A 19,952-nucleotide genomic window follows, 5' to 3' on the forward strand; every position below is an offset into this window, starting at 1 on the left:
TTCTTTGCCAACCATTTTAAGAAAATGTTTCTACTTCAATCCCAACCCATTAGCTAACAAATGAGATTGTGTTTTCCATTAGGATATTTGCATTTCACCAGGCTTCCTTACATTTTATACTAAGAGAATTCTAGTATTTTAGGAAGAGTTGAGTAAATTTAAGGATGTGCTTAATTTGCTCATTTTCCTACTAGTGTGTTAAAAGTTTTCAGCTATCACATGGAAACACAGGAAACATATTGTCCTGTTGCATAAACGAACAGCTTCACTTAAGAGCTGTAACCTCAATAGTTGGCAGTATGTTTGTAGAATAAACTCATAGTGAAAAATATTAATCTGTAAATCATCTATTCTTTGAAGAAATAGGGCTTTTAAAAGTTATATTTGGGGCTGGGAGTGGTGGCTCGCACCTGTAATCCCAGTGCTTTGGGAGGCCATGGCAGGCGGATCACCTGAGGCCAAGAGTTCAAGACCAGCCTGGCCAACATGGCGAAACCCCATCTCTACTAAAAATACAAAAATTAGCCGGATGTGGTGGTGCACACCTGTAATTCCAGCTACTCGGTAGGGTAAGGCATAAGAATCACTTGAACCCAGGAGGCGGAGGTTGCAATGAGCCGAGATTGTGCCACTGCACTCCAGCCTGGGTGACAGAGCAAGACTCCATCTCAAAAAAAAAAACAGCTATATTTAGTTTGGAGAGCCAACTATAAATGAGAGAGAAAACTGTTTTACAATTTACAGTAGTCTAACAAAATAATCCAGTGTGACAGGGAAAAAGTCATCTTGGACAAATTACATAACTTCTCTAATTTTTTGATGTCCTGATCCATAAAGCAGAGATGGTGATAACTACCTTTCAAATTTTCTACAAATATTAAGTGAGATACTATGTGTACGTTACCTGGTATACAGTAGGTACTTGGTACAAATGCCACTTGACTTTCCTACCTAATTATCCTGTTTATCCCTGACTCCCAGCCAAGATGCCAATTCTGTATCTTCATAGTGTGATATTTCCTCTTTGGTACTCTGCATATTCTTCTTTTTGTTGGAACTTTTGATAGACAAACTGTGATTTCTTTGAAGCCGGAAGCTTTATCTTTTTTGCCTTGTGCCCTTTATTTTGCCTTATAAGTGGAAAAGGTTGAAGAAATAGTGAACTAATTTGAAATGGACAGAAATTATTAAAAATATTGTTATTTTGTAGTTCCGACTTCTCCACCCAAGGATGTGACTGTTGTGAGTAAAGAGGGGAAACCTAAGACCATAATTGTGAATTGGCAGCCTCCCTCCGAAGCCAATGGCAAAATTACAGGTAAGATGCAATCAAGTGTGCATTTCTTTGTGCCCTCTTCCTGCCTGACAGGAGTATTCCAGGAGAGTACCTTGTTGCTGGGAGAAGTGGGAGTCTGAAGGCTGGCTTGGTCATTTTATGGGAAGGTGTGAGTCATGATGGTCCTTGAAATTGGGGCGAGGCTGTGCTGGTCGCCCATAGCGGCATAAAATGGGTTGCCTGTTGGTGGTTCTGACTGCAGTCCGGGGATATGAGGCACTAGACAGCCTTTGGCTATAGTGGGACTTTGTAAACATTTATTTTCCTTAGAAAAGCTGTTCTTCTCTGTCTCTGCCTAGATGGACAGCTTCAGAACCATATACCCCCTCCCTGGTTCTGTAGTGTGATACCAAATAAACAGAGATTCTGCTCTTGTACCCTGAAGCCACACACACACACACACAAAGGCCCATTAGATATTTAATTCCTTTGCCCCACCCCCCGGAGACCTGCTGCTTCAAGTACCTGTGCTCTTAGAGTTAAAAGTGTGAACTGGCCTAGGCCTTTGTAGGGACCTGGAATTTTTTCCTTGTACTTTCAGAGGAAAACCTTCCACAGTAGAGGGGACACTCTGCCTTCCTCAGCCTTGTCAGGGAGGGAAGCCTGATAGGGTTCAGCTGCTCTTACTTCCTTTAGCGCCTCTGCCCCATGTAGATGTGTGCTGAGGAACTGGGGTTTGCCCTGAAGTTCCTTTGTATGAATAGGTGGCCTAAGGAAATGGAAAGTGTTTCTTAGCACTGTCCTGCTTCTTGCTTTCAGTAGGAATCTCTTTCCATACACCCTGGTCTTTATGTCATTTTTTTAGGTTTTGACTTTGCCTCTTTTGTGAAAGAATGAATCATGACTTGACTTAGATTACATTTTACTTTGTCTTTTAAAACCGGCAACAGCGCAGTGCCCTTTTGCTGTGGGTCAGATAGATTCATGGTTGTGACGCTTCCCTTCTCAGTGTGGGAATTAAGTGCCCCCTGGTGGAAGTATCAGGTGACAGTTCACTGTGGCTCTGCCCAGGAGTTCCTAGGAGATCACACTGGTAAGAGCTAAAACAGCCTGTCAGGCAATTCCTGGTTTTCAAAACTGCATTATTTTAATTGTAGACCCTTGAGGGTACATTATTCAAATATTATGCTATAATATGCATATGATGTAATAGGTATTTATTGATTTACTGAAGGCAAAAGGAAAAGCAGGAGTGAGATTTCTTTTCCCATTAATTCTTTTGGACAGGTTACATCATATATTACAGTACAGATGTGAATGCAGAGATACATGACTGGGTTATTGAGCCTGTTGTGGGAAACAGACTGACTCACCAGATACAAGAGTTAACTCTTGACACACCATACTACTTCAAAATCCAGGCACGGAACTCAAAGGGCATGGGACCCATGTCTGAAGCTGTCCAATTCAGAACACCTAAAGGTAATGCTCCCCAAGCTGAGGGTTTTGTTGTGTGTCTGACACTATCACTTGAGCATATAGAGTCTGTGGATAATATATGAAGTCTTAATGATGAGCTGGTGAGCCATGATGTGAAGATTTATCCCAGAATGATTCCTCACCTACTCATTGACCACCAATTCAGTGCTCCCTGGGTTACCAGCCTAAACATATCATATAAAAGAGGACATTGGCTCCAGGCTATTTGGGGCAGATGAATTGCAGTGATCTAAAAGTTTTTACCGGTCAGATCAGATGTGATTCTTTTGGTTCCCATATAGAGAAATAGTAGTGTGTTCTTGTGATGGATGGTTCAACTCAGGCAGGCTGTTAACCTGAAAGACTTATTTGTGGATGTTACAGAGAAAAAGAGACTAAAAAGCACCTTTTAAATAAATCCCTAGATAAGAAAATGAAGATAAAGCACTGAACTAAGTGAGGCTAGCCTAATAAAATTTAACTGGGGACTGAATCTAAGGAATTATAGAAGCCCTGTATGAATTTAAATTCTGTTAGTACTAAAGTCAAGTTTCAGTTTGTTTGGAAGTTTGTGGGGGTTTTAATTTTTTTCCTTTAAAAAGTTCTGCCTGTCCCATCTTCAAAGCTTGTGATCCTTGCTCTTGTTTTTTCTTCCCCTGTGCTTGGCCTGTTAGCGGACTCCTCTGATAAAATGCCTAATGATCAAGGTAAATGAGTAGATGGCCTCTCTTTTCTTTCCTTTCTTTTGTGACCTATTGTTAGCTTTTGGTTTTTGTTTCTTTTTTTTTTTTTTTTTTTCCCTGAAAAATCAGCACCATGTGTTAAAAGCCACACATTTATTGGCCAAAGTAGAGTTGAGTCCATGTTCTGAAAAGCTGGGGAATTTATGTAGAAGCTAACTAGGCTGGCAGAAGAAAACTGAACCAGTAAACTGGTCCTGCAGCTGTAGGAGATTGGTCTTAAGTGTGGATCAGATCATCCTTTGTGCTAAGATATTGAAGTTCTGTGACAACGATAGGCATTTAAGTCATGATTAGACCGATCATACCAATTGTTCATATTTGTAGCAATTGTTCATATTTGATCATACCAATTGTTTATATTTGTAGCATCTAGAATTTTATTAGTGTCTTTAAGTGGAAAGTTGTATCACATTCAGTGAATACCCTATTTTCCTCTTCCCACAAAGAATCCACAAATTTACCTTACTAAATGTTGTGATTCTCTGGAACTAAATTACTGCTTTGTTTATTCTGTTACCATAAACTTAATTCAGAGCTCTTTTTTCATTTCTCCCCTTAAATATATCATATATTTAAGATCATATTAAAAGAGGATCAAAACTATTTGAAATAAAAACTTAGGCCGGGTACGGTGGCTCAGGCCTGTAATCCCAGCACTTTGGGAGGCCAAGGTGGGAGGATCACTTGAGCCCAGGAGTTCAAGACTAGCCTGGGCAACAAAGTGAGACCCCCCTCCTCTACAAAAAATAGGAAAAAAAAAAAGTTAGCCGGGCATGGTGGTGCGCACCTATAGTCCCAGCTACTCCGGAGGCTGAGGTGGGAGGATTGTTTGAGCCTGGGAGGTGGAGGCTGCAGTGAGTCATGATCACACCACTGCACTCCTGCCTAGGTGACAGAGTGAGACCCTGTCTCAAAAAAAAGTAAATAAATAATAATAATAGTGATAATTGAAATGGGGACTTAGGAAACAGGGGCCTCCATGTCACCATTCTTGAAACCATCTGTCAATAGTCTTTACACTGTAACTGCCATGGTGGAGGGATAGCTATACTTTGTGATTTTTATCTCTAGGAAGTCAGCTAATGCTAGTATGTTTTCCATACTGAGAATGAACATTAAAAGTAAATTTAATGATTGCTTTCTTGGTTTAAGAGTAGTTATTAGAAGTGCAAGTTATTTGGATCTTGGCTAATGGCAAGGAAGAGTCAGAACTTGAGGTATCAAGTTTTCCAAAACACTCTGGAAATGTGTTTGCATTCAGTGAGTCTTTTGCTGTACAGCGGAGAAACTGCAAACATACTTTCTGTTGTGTGAAAGTGCAGGAATATAAAAATACCCATAATATATATATGCACAGAATATAAATGGGCTCATTGTTTTCTCACTTGATTCCATAACCAGAGTGCAATTCTTAGCTGCATGACACCTCTGGTATTTAAAATTCTTTACTCATTGATATTTTTGGTGCTCGGTTCATCCTTGGAATTTCTTGTTCATAGTTTACATTCAAGAGAAACAATGTTGGGAAATACAGGAATATAAACCATCCAGTTTGTTAGCAATGTGTGTTCTTTGACAATTATGGACATAATCCAATGCTCTGGATAGTTTGGCTTAAATGTAGCCTAGCTGTCAACTAAGTACACTTAAACCTGAAGAGCCTTGCAGGTGCTAAGCCATCTCCACCAGCTAGACTTTGTCATAGTGAAAAGCATATGAGGAACAACTGGACTCTTAATCTGTGGTGTGTGTCATTTGGGAGAAATGATGGCATCAGAAGTAAGGAGATAAAGTAATAAGTGTGGACAATTGAAAAAGGGCCAGGGACTGTGAGTAAATTCTAGAATATGCCCTTTTGGATATCCAAGAACTCCTGTTACCTTTTTTTGGTAGGTTTTCAGTTTCTGGAAGCATAGCATTGTTTTAGTCACTGGATTTATTCTGTTAGATGAACTGCATACACAAACTTCAGATTTAAATTTTTTCATTTTATCGAATATATATATCTCTCTCCTGATAATTTATAGAAGTACTTGACATTAGCTCTAATGTTTTGCAGAAACACCTAGTTTATACATTTCTAGTAAGGCTTTATTTGTAGAAATAACTCTCATTTATAAGTGGTTTTTGAAGCTTCATGCTCTCTGCCTCTGTAAAGAGAAGATTATACTCTTTTGTGAAGATTTTTTATGCTTGTAATAGGAGTAGTTAACATTTGTGGAACATCTACTATGTGTCAGTCAGTATTAAAAATATTTTATGGTATTAAATTTCCATTTAATCCTCACAACAGCTTTGTGAAGTGGATACCATTATTATGCCTGTGTTACAATGAGAAAACTGAGGCCCAAAAAGAATAAATAACTTGCCCAAAGTCAAACAGTTGTATATGATGGAGGCAATATGGAAGTGCTGTCAGTCTATTAAACAATGTGCTATATTAGCCTCATAGTTAACTTCATAAAACAGCTTTTACTTTGCAATTCTTTCAGACCTCTTTTTCAGGAGAAGTATGATATTGCTTTCTGGGTATAAACCTTAGATTGACACCTTTGCTTTATTGGAAAAAGTTCCTCGTATTTGCTTTTCCCAAGCAGCTTTTCCTATAAATGTGAAGAGCAAAATTCAAGGCCAAGTATAAGAATTTTTTAAAAAACTGATATTTGCACTTTCTGAGGCCTCCTTCTGGGGTGGTCCTAGGCCTGAGGTCAGCAGCCTCACTTAGTATGTTCCCTGATGATGGATTAGGAGACAGTGTCTTTTTGAGCAACTAGGAGGAAGACTGTTTTTTTTTTCAGTCTCTGAATGTTTAGGTGACTGAGCAGGAACTGAGAACCTGATTTGAACTTCCATTTACCTTCCTGCACCTGCTTAGCTTAGGGTAACTTTATATTCAGAAGGACAACTTTGTAATTTGAGAAAAGAATCTAAACAATACTAACACCTGCTAGGTCAGGTATTAGTATCCACATAGCCAGGTCCCTTGGAAGAGTATAGTTCTTTAATGTAGACATTAACCTAATTAGTTCCCTTGGTTCCTTTTCTAGGAAAAGCTACTTTTGCTGTAAGTCCTCTGAGCAATCCTTTGGGAACTGTTTCCTAAGCTAGAGAAATAGCACCTGCTGTCCCAGCTTCTAAACAGCAGTGACAGTCAGCTCACAGCTGTGAGACAAGTGTGTCAGTCTTTCAGATGCCTCATTACATAGAAAGCTATACCTTAGTTTGCTTTCCACACATAGACTATAGATTCCCGTGATTTACGTGCTACTTTATTTTCTCATGGACAGAATAGACTAAAAATTGTGTTTTTTGTTTAAAACACTCCCTAGCTATGAAGTGGACTGTCACGCCAAATGTGCGGGGTCATTATTGACATGATTTCTTCTCCTTTAGCCTCAGGGTCTGGAGGGAAAGGAAGCCGGCTGCCAGACCTAGGATCCGACTACAAACCTCCAATGAGCGGTAAAGCCCTTCCCATGGCATTTTTTGCTTACTATGGACATGAAGCAGTTTTGCTTAAATTTTTGAAATGTCCTTTATAGCTTGTGTGTGGTGGGTTGTAGCATATTAACCTGTTTTCTTTTATTACTAGATTTAAGTGTTTGCCAAATTACTCCAAGCCCATGCGTCGTAGGACCCATAAATAAAATTGTTTCCCCGGTTATCCAACTTAAGATTAATTCCTAAACAATTTGTTCATCCTGTTGCCTACTGCCTCTAGAAAAGAGTTAGAGTTTCGCTTTCAAAAATAAACCCTCTGGTGGGATTAGCCACCATCCAAAACAAGCCAAACAAATGCTTTTAGAATCATTAAGTTCTTCCAATGCTACTACTTACTGCAGTGTTTTTAGTTTAGCAATTCTAGAAAATTCTTCCACTCTCCTAGCCATCCTGAGAGCTGGTGCCTTCTAATTTAATGATGACACCCCCGTCTTTACAGAGCTTCACCATATATAAGCTACTTTCACACATGAAGTCACAATTGATTCTTACAACATGGTGAAGCAGGGGAACAGATACCATTATTCTCATTTAACACATTCAGAAACTCAGTGGAGAAGTAATGTGCCTGGGGCCACGTGCTAATTATGGCAATCCCAGGACCAAAACCCAGGGCTTCTCATTTCTGATTGTGCTTTTCCCACTGTCACATTCAGCCTAAAAAAGCAGTGGGTCCTGTACCAGACATGGGAACCTAGAGTGGCAAAGTGTCCACAGAAGTAGTTACTAGGAATGACCCTTACTGTCTCTTCACATGTGGAAGAGAGAGACATATGAGAGAAACGCCTGTCCTCTAGTAACTCATAGTCTAATTGTAGGAATACGATGATGTCTTAATCTCCAGCTATCTGTTTAAATCAAAAGTGGAACTGCCCAGACTTTAATGAAATCAGCCTTAAAAGAACCAGACAAACTTAACATCCTTCAGAAATAATTATGCTTCAGGTTCTAGGACTCTGTTTATGAGTTTCTTCTTCTCCATGTGTATGTGACATTTATATTGTGTCCACAGTACAATTTTTAAGGCTGTGAGAAAAGTAATTACTCCTTTGTCTTTCTTTCATTTATGTATTCACTCATGCATGCATGTTTTTTTGGTTTTTGTTTTTTGTTTTGTTTTTTTTTTTTTTGAGATGGAGTCTCGCTCTGTCACCCAGGCTGGAGTGCAGTGGCATGATCTTGGTTCACTGCAACCTCCACCTCCCGGGTTCAAGCGATTCTCCTGCCTCAGCCTCCTGAGTAGCTGGGATTACAGGCGCCCACCACCACGCCCAGCTAATTTTTGTGTTTTTAGTAGAGACGGGGTTTCACCATGTTGGCCAGACTAGTCTTGATCTCCTGATCTCAGGTGATCCGCCCATCTTGGCCTCCCAAAGTGCTGGGATTACAGGCGTGAGCCACCACGCCCGGGGCCCGCGTGCACGTTTTTAAAGATGCAGGTTCTATGTGACAAGCTGTGGGAGCAAGAGGAGTGAGTAACAAACTACCTGATAAACGGAAAGCTTCCTAGAAGAGGTGCCATCTAACCCGGATCTTCAAGGGTGCTAGAAGATTGCTAAATGTCAAGAAAGGGATTGGACATTCCAGGAAGCAATATCAGCGTGTGCAGAGGCATGGCAATATATTAATAAAACAGCCTGCTCTCTCCAGGAGTCACACTGCATAGAGAAAGGGTAGAGATTGAGTTGAAAATGCAGGTTGGAATCAGCCTGTCAAAAACTCAAGTACCAGTGCTAAGAAATATGAGCTTTATCCTACAAATAACATGTGAAATATCTGACACCACTGGTACACTATGACATCCATCTTTTATTATCAACTATTATTACTCTGATAGCAGTGAAGAATCAGTTGGGGGCTAAGAGTATAAAGTCAGGGAAGAGGGGTTAGGGAGCTGTTACAGGCCAGGCGTGGTGGTATGCATGTGTAATCCCAGCTACTCAGGAGGCTGAAGCAGAAGAATCACTTGAACCCGGGAGGCAGAGGTTGCAGTGAGCCGAGGTCACGCCACTGCACTCCAGCCTGGGCAGCAGAGTGAGATTCCATCTCAAAAAAAAAGGAAGCTGTTATAGTAGTCCAGATGAGGCATAAAGAAATGGCATATATATTGTCCCTGGTAGGACTGTTCTTTGGCAGCTCACTCTTGCTGTATCTTAGAAGAAAGCTTTTGTCCAGCTCATCCGCAAGAGGTCAGATGTGAGTAAATGAGAATTTGTCAGTGAAATGCAGGAAAGAACCTCTGCCTGCCTCCCATACTTCAGCTCCCCAGCCTCTAATTTGCAATGCCTGTCCTACCAAGTACCCAACCCTGTAGTTCAGCACTGCTGTTAATAACAGTGTTATGGAAAGCCCTACTCTAATATGAACAGTATGGTCCATTTTAATGGCCCCAGTACCATGGTCTTTCCCAAATATAAAAACATTATTTTATTGAAGGTCAGTATGTACAGTTTAAGTTGTCTGTCTGCTTACCTTTTTCTCATAAATGAAAGATAAAAATGATTGAACCAAATGTAGAATAGGCTCTTAATCCCTTCTAAATCAGCCCCAGATATAGCACTGTACTTAGATGTAGTCTGTAAAATGAAAGAAGCAAAGTTGGAGGGTCAGTTAATCCGGCATTGTGGAAGGGATTCCCACAATGACTGTAAATTTGGATTAGAACATAAATTTGGGCCGGGCACGGTGGCTCATGCCTGTAATCCCAGCACTTTGGGAGGCTGAGGCAGGCAGATCCCAAGGTCAGGAGATCGAGACCATCCTGGCAAACACTGTGAAACCCCGTCTCTACTAAAAACACAAAAAAAATTAGCCGGGCGTGGTGGCGGGCGCCTGTAGCCCCAGCTACTCGGGAGGCTGAGGCAGGAGAATGGCATGAACCCGAGGAGCAGAGCTTGCAGTGAGCGGAGATTGTGCCACTGTACTCCAGCCTGGACAACAGAGCGAGACTCAAAAAAAAAACAAAAAAACGCATAAATTTATAAGCCAGGTTGTTAGGAGAACCACTTCAGGAGATTTTTTTCCCCCCTAGACGGAGTCTTGCTCTGTCGCCCAGGCTGGAGTGCATGGCACGATCTCGGCTCACTGCAAGCTCCGCCTCCCGGGTTCGCGCCATTCTCCTGCCTCAGCCTCCTGAGTAGCTGGGACTACAGGCACCGCCACCACGCCCGGCTAATTTTTTTGTATTTTTTATTAGAGACAAGGTTTCACCATGTTAGCCAGGATGGTCTCGATCTTCTGACCTCGTGATCCAGCCGCCTCGGCCTCCCAAAGTGCTGGGATTACAGGCGTGAGCCACCGCACCCGGCCAAGAGATTTTTTTTTAAACACACATTCCAGGCCATACTTTGATGGTAGGAACTTCTTCCACAACATCCCACGCTGGCAGGATGCCTCTTAAGTACTTCCAATAACTAAAGATTCATTACTTGGCAAGGCAGCTCATCCCATTATTGTACACCTCTGATTGTTAGAAAGTTAAGAGAGAGAGTAGCTAGAAGGAAAGGGATTGGATATCCATGGTGGTTAGACATGTGTGGTGGGATTTGCCACATTTTATAATATGAGCATACATAACTTAAATAATGAGTAGGGAAGCAAAGAAACATGTTTCAAGAAATGGAAGACAGTAAGACTTACAGCTAGATTACAAAGCCTAGAGCTCATCCTTTCAGCAATGGGGAAATAATAATAGGAAAAGGAAAAAGAAAATCTGAATTTCCTTCTTCAGGGTCCTAAATGGTCCAGCCTCTGCAGCTTTTCCAGCCTCATCCCTTTTCTCCTCCTCACTTCCTTCCTTCTGACTTGCATCTCTCTGCTTAAACAACACTGGCTGCATTTCTCTTCCTTGAGAAGAGCTTGTTCCTGCCTCAGGGTCCTTTCCCTTGTATGATGGGATCTTTCTTATTCAGATCTGAACTCAAATGCCATCTTCTCAGAGAAGCTTTTTCTAACCATTCAATCTAAATTGGCTACCCAGACACTCTGTATCATATCCCCTCATTTTCTTTTTTTCACACCATTCGTTATTAACTAATAATTTCATATTTATCGTTTGTCCCATTCCCCCCCGCCAAACATTCACATCTTTGTTGTTCACCATTGCACCTTTAGTACCTAGAACAATGACTGACACATAGTAACCATTCAGTATTTGTCAAATTAAGGCATACTTCAGACCTACTCTTTCTTGAAGTTGAACAAGAGAATTAACTCTGCGTAGGCTGTGTATTTATAAAAACAGACTTTACTTTTCATGCAATTTTTATAATCTCAGATATCTGCCTGTTGGGGAAAACTTTCGCTTTGTATGAATGAACATTTTTAAATGGTTTTGAAAACCAGAAAACTAAATGATTTATAAGTGGTGCTTTACAAGATGAGTTTATATATCACATGAGACACCAGAGAGGCAAGAGTCTTTATCTAAGTATATCTCAACCTTTGAAAGCTCTTGAATGTTCAGTACAATTTGAGAAGCTTTAATTAAGTACTATCTTTGAGCAGGCTCTGTCCTAAGCACTGTTCATAGGACAGACTCTTAGCTGTCTAGGAGCTTATCATCTAGAGAAGAGAGCCATGTCCACGCAGCACTTTTATATAAGGCAGAGCAATGAGTGTTATCAAGAAGTTCACGTGAGATATTAATGGTTCTGTAGCTTGATAGTATGCATGTTTTAAATTCTCTAACCCTAACACATATACCATTTCTCCTCTGCAGGCAGTAACAGCCCTCATGGGAGTCCCACCTCTCCTCTGGACAGTAATATGCTGCTGGTCATAATTGTTTCTGTTGGCGTCATCACCATCGTGGTGGTTGTGATTATTGCTGTCTTTTGTACCCGTCGTACCACCTCTCACCAGAAAAAGTAAGAAGCCCCAGATGCACCCCTTAGATTTTTGGCATCTTATCTTTTGCTTCCATGTGACTTCTGTATATGGAGTGGTACACAAAGTTAAGACATAAAAATACATGAAAAGGAATTTCAGATATTTTAAAAGAAAATGGGAAGTGGTTCCTCTTATCAGTCAGTGTCCTGGCAGAAAAGAGGTGACACATTTAAAAGGATTTCAAAAGAGATAATTTACAAAGTCATAGGTGGGGTTAGGGAAAACTAGGCAGGGATATTCAGAGGCTAGCAGCTATGATAAGACACCATCATCCTTGGGCCTGAAAGGGCAAGAGGAGAGCGCTGTTTTCAGAAATCTGAAGCAGTAGGAGAGGGCTTCCTGACAAAAGCAAGGTGGGTGCTAGAGGCATGCAGCCATTGCCAGCCTCCTCCCAGCGGACAGTGGCAGGAAAAGAAACACCTCCTACCCTCCAGCCTCTTGCCAGTGTCAAGTATTAGCTATACCCAGCTGGAAGCCAGGAAACCCAGCAGGATTGCCAAGTAATAGTTAATTTAGCTCAACCTCTGAGGTCAGAGAGCCAACTAGAGAATAGATGTGATGAGGAAAGTAGAAAGTGTCTGGCATTGCTGGTCACCCCCTTTGGAGCACCATCTGTACATGCCCACGGTGAACCCGATGCCCAGGAGTCTGTGGACATTCTTACAGGCTGTGTCACAGCACAAACGCCAGCCCAGTTGGAAGAAGACCATAGGCCTGTCATTCTAAATCTAAGTTTAAGAATATTTTTAAAGAATTGCTACCAAGTGTAGAGTTGGTGGTGGGGGTAGGATTGCTTTAAAGAACAGGAAAGGATCATTGATAATCAATTTATGAGTTTTTCAGAGAGGCTAAATGGCTGCTACCCTTGAACTCCTCTGGGATTTTGAGGGTTGTGGCTAATGGTCTAAGTGCAGATAGCAAGGGGGCTCAGTTATGTAGTGCTTGCTAATACCATACACTCCTACACTTGAAAGAATCCTTGATCCTAAATTACATTCAACTCAGATATCTGGTTAGCAAAACAGATAGAAAAAAAAAAGGAGATTCCTGAGTTATTCCTAATAGCAATACCATAATGTGTATAATAAAATGACTTTAGTTGCAATATCTTGAAAGATCATAAGATGGGGGTGTTGCTCCACTAGAGAAAGAGAAATTCATGTTTATGTGATTATCCATGCAGACTTGATCTGCCCAAGGCAAGAATGCATGTATTTAATAATCATAAATTTGTTCATTTTCACTGTACAGGGCAAGTACAGGCCACCCTGTAACTGCTACTGGTAATGACTTTATGTCATTTTTTGTAGGTTATGTGATATTTTAAATCTCTCTTTCTTTTGCCCAAACAAAATAGCTTTCCATAGCTTGTACTGTATCACTTTTCCAAGAAAAGTGGAGGCTTCTTTTATAATCCTTCTGACCACTGCCTCTTATAGCTCTTCCTTTTTTTTTTTTTTTTTTTTCTTTTGAGATGGTGTCTCTCTCTGTTGCCCAGGCTGGAATGCAGTGACACATTCTCGGCTCACTGCAACCTCTGCCTCCTGGATTCAAGCGATTCTCCTGCCTCAGCCTCCCAAGTAGCTGGGATTACAGGCACCCACCACCATGCCTGGCTAATTTTTGTATTTTTTAAGTAGAGATGGGGTTTCACCATGTTGGCCAGGCTGGTCTCGAATTCCCGACCTCAAATGATCCACCCGCCTCGGCCTCCCAAAGTGCTGGGATTACAGGTGTGAGCCACTGCACCCGGCCCTGTCTACTTTTAATAGTGGAAAACTATTATTTTTAAAGCCTCAAAGACTACGTTTAACATTTATCTATCTTTATGAACTTGATTTTATATCAGTTTTAGAAATACTGGGATCTTTATTTTTCTTTTATTAAAATAATTTGAAGACCAGAATGACAGAATTCCTTAGTGCTTTGGAAGACTTCAAATTCAAAGTAAATTTTTTTTTAGACAGGATTTTGGTCTGTCACCCAGGCTGGAGTGCAGTGGAACAATCTCAGCTCACTGCAACCTGCACCTCCTGGGTTCAAGTGATTCTCCTGCCTCAGCCTCCCAAGTAGCTGGGATTACAGGCATGTGCCACCATGCCCGGCTAGTTTTTGTGTTTTTAGTAGAGACAGGGTTTCACCATGTTGGCCAGGCTGATGTCAAACTCCTGACCTCAAGTGATCTGCCCACCTCAGCCTCCCAAATAAGGTACTCAGTCTTCAGATTGAAAGTAAGAAGATGAGTTGATAATAGGCTCTATTCTCTGTATTGGCACGTCCTACAGATTTGGGTCCCTTTGTTGAAAATCATCATATCAGATCTTCACAGGATTTTCCCCTCCCCCGCTTCCCCAGTTATCTGCTTTGCAAGTATTCCATTGACTGTTGAAAAATATAAGCGAGCTTTTCTTACTACTTTTCTTCCTCTGTAATACCTGAGGTTCATTTAGATGGTAGCTGTTTACAGAGTCTTACAACCTCAAAGTTGATAGAGCATTTAGAGAATCTAAACCCTCGTTGGTTCTCAGCACATTCCCCCTTAGCCCCTGACTGGCAACAGGTAAGCTGGGCTTCTCCTTCATGAAGAAGGCAGAAGCTGTCAGATAAGAACAACCTCAGCACACCGCCATGAAATCTGACACCTTTCTCCACTGGTAATCATCGTTTCCTCCTCCCTCCTAAGTGTACTTCCCCTGTTTGAAGCCAGTTCTACCCTTTACCCCCTGAATCTCATTGTCTTCCATTTTTCTAAGACCTTTTACCTGCTGTTATTCCTCTCTCCAGCATAGCTGACCTCTTACTCGTTATTGGCCGCCTCTTCAGTATTTAAGTGTGCTCTAACTTCTTCCAGCTTAAGGAATAATTATAATTATAACCTCATCCCCACCCCCACCCTCTGTATGGTCCTTTTCACCAGCTGCTTACAAACCTTTCTTCTCCATCACAAAATTCCTTGATTACTTGCTTATACTCTTATGTCTGTTCACTGCCTACCCATGCACCAGCCCTTTCTAATCTTTATTCTGCCCCTACCACTTCACCAGAATTGCTTTTGTGGAGATCACCAGCGACCTCCGTATTGCTAAAGCCAAAGAACATTTTTCAGTTCTCATCTTAGTCTCTCAGCAACATTTCACACAGTTAACTGTTCCTTCCTTCTGGAAACATTTTCTTCTTTTATATCCATGACAGCATGTTTTGTTTTGTTTTTGTTTTTGTTTTCATAGGTTCTCCTGTCTACCTAGCCATCAAATACAGACATTCCTCGGGGCCTGGGCCTGGACTTACTCTCTTCTCCTTCTGTGTTCTCCCCAAGTGATCTCATCTGCTCCCGTGGCTTCAGCATTCCAGCTCCTCTTGTATTTCTGTCTCCAGCCAAGGCCTCCCTCCTCTGAGTATCAGACTTGCACACCCAGTTGCCTCTTCTACATTTCCTCTTGAATGTCTCAGAGACATTTCAAATTCAGCATGTCCAGAGCAGAATTCATCATCTTTTCAAGCAAACCCGCTTCTGCTCCTTTATTCCCAGTATTAAGTGGCTTAAACCAGAAACCTTAGCATCATCCTGTACTCCTCTTTCTTCTTTACTCCCACCTCACCCTACATCCATTTATTTACCAAGACCTGTCATGTCTGCCTCCCGAATAACTTTCAAATCTGCCTCTTGCCTCTACTCCCACTGTCCCATGCCATCAGTTATGGCTGAGATTGCAGTAGTATCCTAGCTGGTCTCCTCTTCTATCCCCAACCCCACAGAGCCATTCTTCACATCACAGCTGGTATAAAGTTTTAACTCAAAAGTGTTCTCCTTACTCTCTTGCTTAAGACCATTTAATGGTTTCTCATTACTCACAAAGGGAAGTTCAGACTCTTAGCATTGCCCTAAAAGCTCTTTATGATCTGGTCCCTGACTACCTTTCTTTCTAGTATTATTTCACATCATTCTCTGCAGGGTTCACTATGTCCCCACCACTCAGGATTTCTTAAAATCCTTCTAATATACCACCAGGGCATTGCACTCTGCTTTAGGATTTTGACATAAGCTGATTTCACCACCTGGAATGCACTTTCTGTTCCCTTTAGGTCTTAGCTTAAATGTCGCTTCCTCCTCTAGGTTTTTCCTGTTCAGCTTAAGTCCAACTGTTAAGAAGTTACTCTAACACTTGACATTTCAGTAAGCTCAGAACATTTTAAAATAATAGTTCAACATCTGTATTCCTCACTTTACCAAAAATTCTGAGGGCACAGCAGTCTAGCACAGGGTCTGGCATATACTGGGTACCCAGTATGTCCTCATTAGGGGTAAGTAAGAGAGTGAATGGAGAAGCTAAAACACAAAGAAGTAGACATTGTTGTCTCCATTCTTGACTCCACCTAGTTGGTAGTCCTAGTTTGGCAGTCTTCGAAGTTGTTCCGGCCAGGTACAGTGGCTCACGCCTGTAATCCCAGCACTTTGGGAGGCCAAGGCGGCAGATCACCTGAGTTCAGGAATTTGAGAACAGCCTGGCCAACATGGTGAAACCCTGTCTCTACTAAAAACACAAAAATTAGCTGGGTGTGGTGGCAGACGCCTGTAATCCCAGCTACTCGGGAAGCTGAGGCAGGAGAATCTCTTGAACCCAGGAGGCCAGGTTGCAATGAGCCGAGATCGCGCCATTACACTCTAGCCTGGGTGACAAGAGCAAAACTCCATCTCAAAAAAAATAAAAAATAAAAAAAGTTTTTGCCTCCCTCCTTTATAAGCCATAGACTTTCCCTCTACTCCATTGTTATGTTTCTACATTGCTCTAATTGGAAACTTGTGGATGAACCTTCTGGTTTAGAGATTATGTAATGAAAAATGCTATCTTAATCTTTTAACAGTCAAAAAAATTAGTCACAAGGCAGGATTCAAACATAAAGACCCTGGTAAGTATCTCTAAATATGTGTGGACAAAATAGAGATACATTTACTCTCCCCAGGAGCAAACTTCTTCTCGTTGTTGTTGTTGTTGTTGTTGGGGGCAGGAGGTATGTTTTTAGTTTTTGCCTTTGCTTGAAACATCTCTCAGAAAGGAAGTTTTAATCACTCAAGGCTTTTGACGAATACGTTCAAATGAGTTACTTTTAAAAGCTCCTCTGAACTTCGTGCCTAGGAAACGAGCTGCCTGCAAATCAGTGAATGGCTCTCATAAGTACAAAGGGAATTCCAAAGATGTGAAACCTCCAGATCTCTGGATCCATCATGAGAGACTGGAGCTGAAACCTATTGATAAGTCTCCAGACCCAAACCCCATCATGACTGATACTCCAATTCCTCGCAACTCTCAAGATATCACACCAGTTGACAACTCCATGGACAGCAATATCCATCAAAGGCGAAATTCATACAGAGGTACCATTTTAAGTGCAGGTTTTTTCTCAAATGTTAGGAAACTATTTTCATTTAAATCTTTTTTTTTTTTTTTCCCTGAGCTTGCCTTCATTTGGCAATTCCTATATGAAATCAGATTTAGAGAAATGTGTGTGATAAGATTTGGGAACATATGATGAAGAATACCTAGCTTCTTGTGGGAGAGAGGTTCTGTAACCCATACGAAATAATCTTGCAGATCTTTTAGGTCTCTCATCAGGCTTCAGCAGCGTGATATTCAAGCATTTGAGGGTAGCTAGCCCATGTCTGTGCATTTCATTCTGTGTCTTCAGCTGGCTTCCAGCTTGCATTGTGGTATTCAGAACGTTCTTGGTCTGGAGGCTCTTACAGACACCCTGTGAAGTATGGTGGGCAGCATTGTGACATCCACATTGATTCAGCAGGAACTCTTGTAATGCTGTAATGATCATTTTCCTCTTTATTTCACTTCTTACAGAAATGTCTTGTTCCCATTATGTTGTTTGTGAATTCTGAATCCCCTACTAGAAATGTTTTACTGTTGAGGCTGCTCAGTGGCGTAGGGCACATGCTGGTAACTAACCTCCACATTTAAATTAACATCTAGGGCATGAGTCAGAGGACAGCATGTCTACACTGGCTGGAAGGCGGGGAATGAGACCAAAAATGATGATGCCCTTTGACTCCCAGCCACCCCAGCGTAAGTAGAAGCATCTTTTTTCCTCAGTGCTACCAATCTGTTCAGTCATGTAGGGGAACAACTATGAATAATCTTTTGACTTCACTTGATTCTGACACAAAGATAATCTACCAAAGCTTTGACAAACCTTGAAGGAGGAAGTACCAAACACTTGCCATATTTTGCACCAAACATTATTCTTGAGGCTAGCGTCATTATGTTTATGATAAATAAGCTGAAAAGCCAATGTCTCCAGATTCCCAGGAATAGGGGAGTAACTAGTCTCCCTAAAAGTGCATCATATCTCTATGGGAGAGATGGGAAGGCTTCCCTCCAGACTAGAGCTAAGGATGGCCTGATGTTACAAGTTTTCATTATGCTTCCTGACACCAGTGCTGATGAGCATCTATGGAATTTATTTTTTTAATTAATAGATTTGAAGGCCAAGCAAGATGGCCCACACCTATAATCCTAGTGTTTTGGGAGACCAAGGTGGGAGGATTGCTGGAGGCCAGGAGTTCTAGACCAGCCTGGGTAATGTAGTGGGACCCCATCTCTACCAAAAAAAATAAAATTAAAAATTAGTCATGACAAAAATTAGCCAGGTGTGGTGGTACATGCCTATAATCCCAGCTACTCAGGTGGCTGAGGCATGAGAATCGCTTGAACCTGGGAAGCAGAGGTTGCAGTGAGCCAAGATCGTGCTGTTGCACTCCAGCCTGGGTGACAGAGTGAGACTCCGTCTCAAAAAAAATAAAAAAAATAAAGCCAGGCATCGTGGCACACAACCTGTAGTCCCAGCTACCTAAGAGGCTGAGGCTACCCAGGAGGCTGAGGTGGAAGGATTACTTGAACCCAGCATTTAAGGTTGCATTGAGCTATGATTTTGCACCATTGCACTCCAGCTTGGGCAACAGAGCCAAGAGCCAGTCTCTAAATTAATTAATTAAAATAATAAAATTTAAAAATAAAATTAGTAGACTTTATATTTTAGAATAGCTTTAGGTTTTACTGTATGGAATTTTTTTTTTTTTTTGAGACAGAGTCAGAATCTTGCTCTGTCGCCAAGGCTGGAGTGCAGTGGCATGATCTCAGCTCACTGCAGCCTCCACCTCCCAGGTTCAAGCAATTCTCCTGCCTCAGCCTCCCAAGTAGCTGGGATTACAGGTGCTCGCCACCACACCTGGCTAGTTTTTTGTAGACACGGGGTTTCACTATATTGGTCAGGCTGGTCTCAAACTCCTGACCTCAGGTGATCCACCCAACTCGGCCTCCCAAAGTGCTGGGATTACAGACCTGAGCCACCACGTCTGCCCAGCCAGAATTTTTTAAACAACATTTTTCATTCTTGATTCATGCCTCACTTCGATAAGCATAAAGGTTTCCGAGCCTCTTTTAATAATAGTTGAAATTCAAAATAAATATCATGATTAAACCAGAAAGCAGTGGGACAAACCGATTCTTTCAAACTACCGTGTCCTCTCTCGTCACTGTTTTCAAGGAAGTGAAGCCTTTCAGACTAGCTAGCACAGTGGGGCTTGCAGTTGAGGGAATTCTCAGCCATCTGTCAACAAATGATGAGATTTAATAGCCATGAATATCATACATGCAACGAGGTACACCATGACGTCGTGCACTTGGAAAAGTTCCTCAAATCCCCAACCTCTTGGTGGAAGCTTCAAGCATGTGGATGTCTGCACACGCCTTCCCTCTCCCACAAACACTCACTATACACAAACATGTAAGACACTGGATTACAAAAACCATCTTTGAAAGAGTAATACCCTATTTGTTAATAGGTAATTTCAGCTCAAAGTAGCTTATGCTTGTGGTCCTTCATGGAAAGAAAAGCCTGGACTTGGAAGCATGCGGGGGAAAACCATGGTTTCCCCTTAAAAGAGGTGCCCTGGATGGGGTTCCCAGGTTTAAAGATACAAATGCCCAAGAAGAGTAAATTAATCCATCCCAGTTGCTTCTGATTGATCAAGAAGATGCTAGCACTACTGTTTATTT

General features: G+C 41.6%; 1 protein-coding gene across 19 annotated transcripts in view; it reads left to right on the forward strand.

The window, feature by feature from the left end:
- Positions 1-19,952, forward strand: part of NEO1 (neogenin 1) — a 252,634-nt gene that overhangs the window by 220,473 nt on the left and 12,209 nt on the right. For 8 of the 19 annotated variants that reach the window (XM_054531649.2, XM_054531653.2, XM_054531646.2 and 5 more), the window contains exons 19-25: positions 1,211-1,318; positions 2,564-2,758; positions 3,430-3,462; positions 6,892-6,960; positions 11,720-11,867; positions 17,025-17,263; positions 17,868-17,960. In XM_054531649.2, coding sequence (XP_054387624.2) covers positions 1,211-1,318; positions 2,564-2,758; positions 3,430-3,462; positions 6,892-6,960; positions 11,720-11,867; positions 17,025-17,263; positions 17,868-17,960 — 885 coding nt within the window. The remainder of the gene's footprint in view (positions 1-1,210; positions 1,319-2,563; positions 2,759-3,429; positions 3,463-6,891; positions 6,961-11,719; positions 11,868-17,024; positions 17,264-17,867; positions 17,961-19,952) is intronic. The other 11 variants (XM_063716713.1, XM_063716716.1, XM_024232579.3 and 8 more) reach the window with 2 other exon arrangements.

This window comes from Pongo abelii, chromosome 16, assembly GCF_028885655.2.
Source record: "Pongo abelii isolate AG06213 chromosome 16, NHGRI_mPonAbe1-v2.0_pri, whole genome shotgun sequence".
Classification (NCBI taxonomy): Eukaryota; Metazoa; Chordata; class Mammalia; order Primates; family Hominidae; genus Pongo; species Pongo abelii.